A 10000-nucleotide genomic window follows, 5' to 3' on the forward strand; every position below is an offset into this window, starting at 1 on the left:
TATTGCAATATGTTTTGGTTGATTGTCTACAGATATGTTATTAACGTTTGCTTGCATTGCATAGGCTACTTGTACGCGGGGCTGCATTGGAATAATAGGCTAAAGAGATTAAATGTAGGATAGTCTAATTTGGGGGTAAAATTACACCCAGTTATATTGAACACGGTTCCATTTATGAGAATCACAGTCACGGACAAAAGCTCGAATATCTACTCGACTTTTTCATTCTCCCATTCTTCTTATTTTGTACAGAATGAAAACGGTTCATTCTAGTGTCTATAGTTCATCATAAATATCTGCATTTTCATAAACTTTGTCGTTTTCAATAGTGGTCTAATAGCATAATCATCGTTAGATATCCGCTGCTTTTGCAGAGCCTGGCTTGTGTAGTTAAAATGTGTACAATGACAGTATCCTGCAGTAGGCTAGTAACGATACCTGAAATAATATGTTTAATTGTTTATTGCATTGCACTTTACATTAGCCTCGAAGAGCAGTAAGGAGAACCCGTTATTTGTTAGGCTATGGCTTCTATGTCTTCCTTTCTTTCTTTCTTACTATCTTTCTTTCTTTGCAGAGGAAATGGTATGTTCTTACAAATTGTGTATTCTATTTCTTTGATGCATTTTTTCACACATACTGTATTAATTTGCTTCCTTCCTAGTTTTATTTCATAGAATTGAGCTGAAATAGGTCTAGTCCAATAATGTACGTGAAAAACAAACAGTGTGACTATTGAGCATTAGAGCTACTGGTAAGGGACAGTGAATACAACCATACTAATCATTTGGTGGGTGCTTATATTTGTCCTATTTCACACAGGTACAAGTGTGTATTCAACACATGCAAATTGGAAATGTGTTTTATTGCATATCCCAACTCCCTGTGATACACCCTCGGAGAGAGTGGGGTCACAATTCTGGGTCTGCTATGATCAACTGTTAAGTGCCTTGCTCAAGCACATATCGACAGATTTTTCACCTTATCAGCTTGGGTATTCAAACTAGTGACCTTTCAGTTACTGGCCCAACGCTCTAACCGTTAGGCTACCTGCCACCCCATGCCATGTGATAGCTGAGCAGCCCCATACTATGTGATGGCTGTTCATTAAAGCGTACCAGTATTTGTAATGTAATCTTGGACAGAATGGATGTTGCTGTAGGGGCAGTCACGACTGCAGTTATGCGGACACAATGTTTCAGGCTTAATGTAATGCTTGCCTTTAACCATCCATGACTTATCTTGACTGTTTGTGCAGCTTGCTAGACTCAAACGATCCCTGTTTTCTTGATTTTAGTACAATGTGTTTGCAGTTTGGGTTTGTGGTAATTTATTGAGACATTTCAGGAGACCTGTGCACCTGAGTCTGGTATGCACCTAATATCTAACATCCAGATGTTGCCTACAGGGCACTAGGCTGAGGACAACTGAGCTTTCATGGGTGACAATGATGCAACTGTCATTGTTGATTATTCTGGAGAAATGAACTAACAAATGTCATAACTTTGTCATGGGCTGTTTTTAATTTGTTCCACACACTTCAGTGGCTGAGAATCAGATACAGTCTTAGCACCCTATACTGCCCTCAAAGCAAATTAGCACTCTCTTATCCTGCTAGAACACAACCCAAGATATATTACAGTCTTAGCACCCTATATTGCCCTTAAAGCAAATGAGCACTCTCATCCTGCTACAGATGTAGCATTTTAATTTGAGCCAGTTTCCTACAGCAGGAAAATAATCCTGCACCAACAGGAAATGTGAATTATTATGTGGATTATAATTAATGGACATGTTTGTAGGGGTTGACATATTTTTCGTAAATGCAAATCAAGTCTGAAATTTCAAAGTGGAAATCGCAAACTTTAGAAGCTTTTTTAAACCTCAAATACATTACATATTTTACATTTCCTGTGTTGCTGGACAGTTCTCCTGCGACAGGGTGATCAAATTAATATTCTACATCTGTAGGACACAAGCCAAGTGCTGTTGTGTGTTATAACCACACTGTGAGTAATATGGCTGCACTATCCCAGTGTTAGCTCCAGCAGCACAGTACAGGCAGGAGCTGGTTGGAGGTGTGAATGTGGATGGCAGCTGACTGCACACAGGAGTCCACCAGGCTGCTTCGGCAGCTGCTCAGCCAGTGTGGAGCAGGACTCAGTGGGGCACAGAGGAAAGGTCACGCTGTGGTTAATAATGTGACAGAGGAGATATCGAGGGAGGACAGTAGCGGACTAAGTAATACTATAGAACCATCAACACACATTTGCGTTTTTCCCACCCATTGTATTAGCTCTGGGACCAGAAATTGTCCCTGGCATTTCTAACACATCAGCTCATTTTTTCCTTGAGGTACCTATTATTAGCCAAATAATGATCACATTGCGCAAAAAAAGAGACAAGTTAGACCTGCCCACTGGCCTAAAAATGGACCAGCCCATCTGGCACTTGCCTGAAATGCCACATGGCTAGTCCGCCCCTGCTCACCTATTCTGCATGGCAGGTCTAATGGATAGGGTGCGTGCAAAGTGCAAGAGAGGGGGTTTGGTTAGAATACATAAACCTTGACACTGATGGACATATAGTCTAAGAGCTGCAATCAGATTAACTTCTAATGTCATCTTCTCAGTCAAAGCTGCTTATCATAACCCAATATAAATCCACTAGGGCTGTTTCCCTCCACTTTTAGTATTCTACTCTGTTGTCAACGTCAGGCATTTTATCAAAACCATATTCCATAGATGACGTCCACGTACCAATTGCCACTGAGCAGCGAGACAGTGGGCATTTTATGTGAGACATTGTGAAAGTTTGTTTTGAAACAGGAGAGACAGCCAGAAAGATTGTTGCATTTCCGCCATATATCAAAGTCAAGATGAATTATATAAAAGGATCTAGCACGGCATGTCTTAAGATTTTTGACGTCATTAAAGTCAACAATCAAATCCAATTTTCTCTTCTATTCTTAGTCTACACAGATAAATTGAGATAAAGGGACATATTTGCTAAGCGTTTGCAGCAGGTGCAAATTCTGCATCTGTTTTTCTTTCAAAAGATAATTAAATTCAGGACGAGAGAATACAAATGTAAAAGAAAGGTTAGAAGAAAGAGTAAGGCTGTTATTGTGATGGAACAGTTTTATGTTTTAGCTTTGTTTTTAGTCTTTTATCCCTTCCCACTGGGCACACACGGATTGAATCAACAAGGTTTCCACATCATTTCAATTAAATTTCGTTGAACCAACATGGAATAGACGTTGAATTGGCGTCTGTGACCAGTGGGTAACTGAKAAAAAGAGTGACGAAAGCTTAGTAAATCTGGATAAAAACAAAAAAATTCTAAATGCTAAATATTTCTCATAGACTGCCATTATTTAACAGTGCATTCTGGTAATTATAAAAGACAAGAGCGAGTAAAACCAAAAGCAAGTAAATTAATGCCATACAATATGGTGCAGTGTGAGGAGTTAAACATGAACAGTACAGCATTAGAATCCAGATCGTAAGCAACATGGCTTACAGTTGTCACAATGTGATGTATTGATTATCCCACATTGATTTACATGGACATGGGATAGAGATTGATGAAGTCAAGGATAAAAGCATTTCAAAGATAATGTGTTTATAAAAGGTTGTCACTGATATTGAAATACACTATATATGCACATATACAGTACCAGTCAAAAGTTTGGACACCTACTCACTCAAGGGGTTTTCTTTATTTTTACTATTTTCTACATTGCAGAATAATAGTTTCCTGCTACAATAGTCATTTACAACATTAACAATGTCTACACTGTATTTCTGATCAATTTGATGTTATTTTAATGGACAACATTTTTTGATTCTTTCAAAAACAAGGACATTTCTATGTGATCCCAAACTTTCAAAAGTTAGTGTATATACAGTTGAAGTCAGAATTTTACATACACTTAGGTTGGAGTCAATAAAACAAATTTTTCAACCACTCCACAAATATCTTGATAACTGTCACGATCGTCGAAAAGAGTGGACCAAGATGCAGCGTGGTATGTTTCCATCTCTTTTAATAGGAAAAGAAAAAACTCAAACAAAAACAATAAAGCGAACAAACGAAACGTGAAGCTAATAATAGTGAACACAGGCAACTATACATAGTCAAGATCCCACAAAGCACAATGGGGAAATGGCTACCTAAATATGATCCCCAATCAGAGACAACAATAAACAGCTGCCTCTGATTGGGAACCATACCAGGCCAACATAGAAATATAATTCACCTAGATAACCCACCCTTAATCACACCCCGACCTAACCAACATAGAGAATAAAAAGCTCTCTATGGTCAGGTCATGACAGTACCCCCCCCAAAGGTGCGGACTCCGGCTGCAAAACCTGACTCAATAGGGGAGGGTCCGGGTGGGCATCTACCATCGGGGGCGGCTCCGGCGCGGGGCGAAGTACCCACTCCGCTCGTGGACACGTCATCGGAGAAACCGGACCGTGAGTCGTCGCAGGAGGAACCGGACCGTGAGTCGTCGCCGGAAGAACCGGACCGTGGGTTGTCGCCAGAGGAACCGGACCGTGAATCGTCGCCGGATGCTCCGGACCGTGGATTGCCACCGGGGGCGCCGGGCCGTGGATCGTCGCCGGAGGAACCGGACCGTAGATCGTCGCCGGGGACTCTGGACCGTGGTTCGTCGCCGGGGACTCCGGACCGTGGTTCGTCGCCGGAGGCTCCGGACTGGGAACCCCCAGGTGGCACCGGGCAGATGACACACACCTCAGGGCGAGTGCTGGGAGGAGGCACCAGACGTACTGGACTGTGGAGGCGCACTGGAGGCCTGATGCGTGGGACCGGTACAGGTGGCACCGGGCTGATGACACGCACCTCAGGGCGAGTGCGGGGAGGAGGCACTGGACTGTGGAGGGGCACTGGAGGCCTGATGCGTGGGACCGGTACAGGTGGCACCGGGCTGATGACACGCACCTCAGGGCGAGTGCAGGGAGGAGGCACAGGACGTACTGGACTGTGGAGGCGCACTGGAGGTCTAGAGCGTAGAGCTGGCACAACCCGTCCTGGCTGGATGCTCACTTTAGCCTGGCATGTGCGGGAAGCTGGCACAGAACGCACTGGGCTGTGAAGGTGCACTGGGGATACAGCGCGTATCACCGCATAACATGGTGCCTGAACGGTCACACGATCCTTACGGTGAGTACGGGGAGTTGGCTCTGGTTCAAAACCTAGCTCCGCCAGCCACCCCGTGTGCCCCCCCCCTCAAAAAAAATTGGAGGCTGCCTCTCGGGCTTCCGTCGTGGCCGTGAACCCCGGTGTCGTCATTGTCCTTCCTTCACCACTTGCGTCTGCTTCCATGGAAGGCTTTTGTCTCCTGCCATTATCTCCTCCCAAGTCCAGGATGTCTTTACCTCCTGGATATCCCCCCAGGCCCAGGATACCTGCTCCTCCTGGCCATGCTGCTTGGTCCGTTTGTGGTGGGATCTTCTGTTACGATCGTCGAAAAGAGTGGACCAAGATGCAGCGTGGTATGTTTCCATCTCTTTTAATAGGAAGAGAAAAAACTCAAAGAACAAAGACAATAAAGCGAACAAACGAAACGTGAAGCTAATAAAAGTGAACACAGGCAAATATACATAGTCAAGATCCCACAAAGCACAATGGGGAAATGGCTACCAAAATATGATCCCCAATCAGAGACAACGATAAACAGCTGCCTCTGATTGGGGACCATACCAGGCCAACATAGAAATATAATTCACCTAGATAACCKACCCTTAATCACACCCTGACCTAACCAACATAGAGAATAAAAAGCTCTCTATGGTTAGGGCGTGACAATAACAAACTACAGTTTTGGCAAGTCGGTTAGGACATCTACTTGACACAAGATATTTTTCACAAAATTGTTTACAGACAGATTATTTCACTTATAATTCACTGTATCACAATTCCAGTGGGTCAGAAGTTTACATACACTAAGTTGACTGTGCCTTTAAACAGCTTTGGAAATTCCAGAAAATTATGTCATGGCTTTAGAAGCTTCTGATAGGCTAATTGACATCATTTGAATCAATCAGCCAAGACCTCAGAGGAAAATAATTGTAGACCTCCACAAGTCTGGTTCATCCTTGGGAGCAATTTCCAAACGCCTGAAGGTACCACGTTCATCTGTACAAACAATAGTATGCAAGTATAAACACCATGGAACCACGTAGCCGTCATACCACTCAGCAAGGAGACGCGTTCTGTCTCCTAGAGATGAACATACTTTGGTGCGAAAAGTGCAAATCAATCCCAGAACAACAGCAAAGGACCTTGTGAAGATGCTGTAGGAAACAGGTACAAAAGTATCTATATCCACAGTAAAACGAGTCCTGTATTGACATAACCTGAAAGGCCGCTCAGCAAGGAAGAAGCCACTGCTCCCAAACCACCATAAAAAAGCCAGACTACGGTTTGTAACTGCACATGGGGACAAAGATCGTACRTTTTGGAGAAATGTCCTCTGGTCTGATGAAACAAAAATAGAACTGTTTGGCTGTAATGACCATCATTATGTTTGGAGGAAAAAGGGGGATGCTTGCAAGCCGAAGAACACCATCCCAACCGTGAAGCACGGGTGTGGCAGCATCATGTTGTGGGGGTTCTTTGCTGCAGGAGGAACTGCAGGAGCTCAAGACATCAGTCAGGAAGTTAATGCTTGGTCGCAAATGGGTCTTCCAAATGGACAATGACCCCAAGTATTGGAGTGGCCATCACAAAGCCCTGACTTCAATCCTATAGAAAATGTGTGAGCAGAACTGAAAAAGCGTGTGCGAGCAAGGAGGCCTACAAACCTGACTCAGTTACACTAGCTCTGTCAGGAGGAACAGGCCAAAATTCACCCAACTTATTGTGGGGAGCTTGTGGAAGGCTACCTGAAACGTTTGACCCAAGTTAAACTATTTAAAGGCAATGCTACGAAATACTACTTGAGTGTATGTAAACTTCTGACCCACTGGGAATGTGATGAAAGAAATAAAAGCTGAAATAAATCATTCTCTCTACTATTATTCTGACATTTCACATTCTTAAAATAAAGTGGTGATCCTAATTGACCTAAAACAGAGAATCTTTACCAGGATTAAATGTCAGGAATTGTGAAAAATTGAGTTTAAATGTATTTGGCTAAGGTGTATGTAATTAATACTACTTGAGCAAAAATCAAAAAGTATTTGGTTTTAAATATACTTAAGTATCAAAAGTAAATGTAATTCCTCAAATATACTTATCAACAGTAAAATTATAAATAATTTCAAATTCCTTATATTAAGCAAACTAGACTGCAACATTTTATTGTTTTTATATTTTCATTTACGGATAGCCAGGGGCACACTCCAACACTCAGACATCATTTACAAACGAAGCACGTGTGTTGAGTGATCCTTGACTGGTCTCTCAAAGCACTTCATGATGACAGAAGTGAGTGCTACAGGGCGATAGTCATTTAGTTCAGTTACCTTTGCTTTCTTGGGTACAGGAACAATGGTGGACATCTTGAAGCAAGTGGGGACAGAAGACTGGCATAGGGAGAGATTGAATATGTCGATAAACACACCAGCCAGCTGGTCCGCGCAAGCTCTGAGGACGCGGCTTGGGATGTCGTCTCGGCAAAATGTCTTTAAAATGTCTTACTCACGTTGGCTACTGAGAATGAGAGCCCACAGTCCTTGAGGGTGGTGTTATCCTCAAAGCGGGCAAAGTGTTTAGCTTGTCCGGGGGCAAGACGTCGGTGTTCGCTACGTGGGTGGTTTTCCCTTTGTAATCCGTGATTGTCTGGATTCCCTGCCAAATACGTCTTGTCTGAGCCGTTGAATTGCGACACCACTTTGTCTCTGTACTGACGTTTTGCATATCTAAGCCTACCTCTTAATCTGTCTCTATCCTTCTGACTGGTGTTTCTTTTTTTTAAAGAAACAAAATATACTCTGCATTGCTGATAAAATCTGGGTAAAAGATTGAAAGGAATGTGAGTTTTATTCAGTACATTTAGTTATTACTTGCTTTTCTACCAACCTTGCCAGCAGGCATGCCAGCTAAGATAGACAAGCTAGCTACTATAACTTGATTGATAGCCTGTAATGCCTTCTTGGTAGCTAATTGAGGTTGTGAGATAGGTTCTCAATCTGGGCTAGATAAAGCCAACTTCATACAATTGCTGGGTGGCTAGTAGTATTACAAAGAAACAAAAACAAAAAAATGTAACAAAACAATAATTTTCAAACAGGACAAATCTGAGGGGGCACGTGCCCCTGTGGGCTTTATTGCACTTTATTGGTCACTCGTGTCCATGGCTGGATCTGCCTCTGTATTCTTCAACCAACATGTCCAATCAATAACAACAAAATAAGGCCACAGCTCCATTGATCAGCCAGAGGAGAGGGCGTTCCTGAGACATGCTCTCGCTCCCATACAATGGCGATGGATATGAGACAGTTTTTTGAACAGCTAATGATATTGAAACATGCTGCAGAATGCAAAATGTGGCTGTCTGAACATTTTTATAAGATGCACTTGTCTGATGAGAGTTGATTTTGCATGAGATCTTTTGTGGATGTTGGATGTCAAACCAGCTTACACTTTTCCTTACTCGAGCAAAGCATCACTGTGGCTGTATCTCTTTGTTACAGGGGGAGTCACGCCACAGACACACAGTGACTACTGAACTCATCCACGTCCAGACTGAGGTTGTCCCAACATTCAGAAGACTTGGACAGACTTGCCCTGGGACTGGCCTGTTTTTTCACCTGTATTAACCCCCCTACCTCCTACCCTGGCAAGGGGTCTGGTCTGGAGCTCAAGCTTTAACAGGGAGGACATCGTTCAGTATTCACTTCCAGTTGGACTGGACCAAACTAAAACCAAACTACTCGCATTGACACTTTTACAGATTGCATATGCTTCACTTCCTCTTCCCACTATTCAACATTTTGATATGATACAGACTTGCACTTGTTCACTTTGATCTAGCTATTGGGAAAATCAAAGAGAGGGACCCCAGAACCTATGCCTATGATAATGATCCTCAGTAACCAAATACTCCTCTGATAGGTCAGACTGTCAGAGTCAACTCCACACTCCATCAAATATATTTTAGGTCTCCAGCTGTATTATAACTTGTGGTTTAACATCAAGGATAATCTCAAGATGGATTAGCTTTTGTTTGTTAAATAGCGTTCCTCTGCATACACAATGCTTGTCTCTATCAGTGTTTTAAACAAGCCCATAGCTTTCTATTTTTGATTAATTGTAATTGCCCATTAGATTAAGACAACATGAGTCAAATGAAGCTTTGACATGACAGACTTAATGTGATCATTATTTGAATGGCTCTCAGGAAAGTGCTCTGATGTCTTTGTCTTCTCTCAGCGAACTTAACTGTCTGCAGTTTGTCTGTCAGTCTACTGTTCAGTACAGGGCAGGACAGTGTATCAATACTGTTTAGAGAACAGATGGTTCCTATAGCAGACAACATGAACATGACCCCAGAGCATCCAACACAAAACTGCTCCAACTGCAGCCAGGCGTTTGTCCCAGAGCTCAATGTGGTCAAGGCTGTCGTGCTGGGACTGATACTTGGGACAATTATTGTATGTGGGGTTTTTGGGAACATCCTGGTTATCTTGTCGGTGGTCTGTCATCGACACCTACGAACAGTCACACACTACTTCATCGTCAACCTAGCGGTGGCAGACCTCCTACTGAGCTCCATCGTTCTGCCCTTCTCTGCCACCTTTGAGATCCTAGGGTACTGGGTGTTCGGAAGGCCCTTCTGCAATGTGTGGGCAGCGGTGGACGTGCTGTGCTGCACAGCCTCCATCATGAGCCTGTGTGTAATCTCAGTGGACCGCTACATCGGGGTCAGCTACCCGCTGCGCTACCCAGCCATCGTGACAGAGCGCAGGGCACTGCTTGCCCTGGTTGGCCTGTGGGCTCTGTCCGTCACCATCTCCATTGGCCC

General features: G+C 43.4%; 1 protein-coding gene across 1 annotated transcript in view; it reads left to right on the forward strand.

The window, feature by feature from the left end:
• LOC111974020 (alpha-1A adrenergic receptor-like) overlaps positions 1-10000 on the forward strand; it is a 21293-nt gene that overhangs the window by 198 nt on the left and 11095 nt on the right. Inside the window, 1 exon segment of the mRNA XM_024001522.2 lies at positions 8670-10000. This exon segment is cut by the window's right edge and continues 395 nt beyond it. Coding sequence (XP_023857290.2) covers positions 9492-10000 — 509 coding nt within the window. The 5' untranslated portion in view covers positions 8670-9491.

The sequence above is a fragment of the Salvelinus sp. IW2-2015 genome, linkage group LG15, assembly GCF_002910315.2.
Source record: "Salvelinus sp. IW2-2015 linkage group LG15, ASM291031v2, whole genome shotgun sequence".
NCBI classification, from domain to species: Eukaryota; Metazoa; Chordata; class Actinopteri; order Salmoniformes; family Salmonidae; genus Salvelinus; species Salvelinus sp. IW2-2015.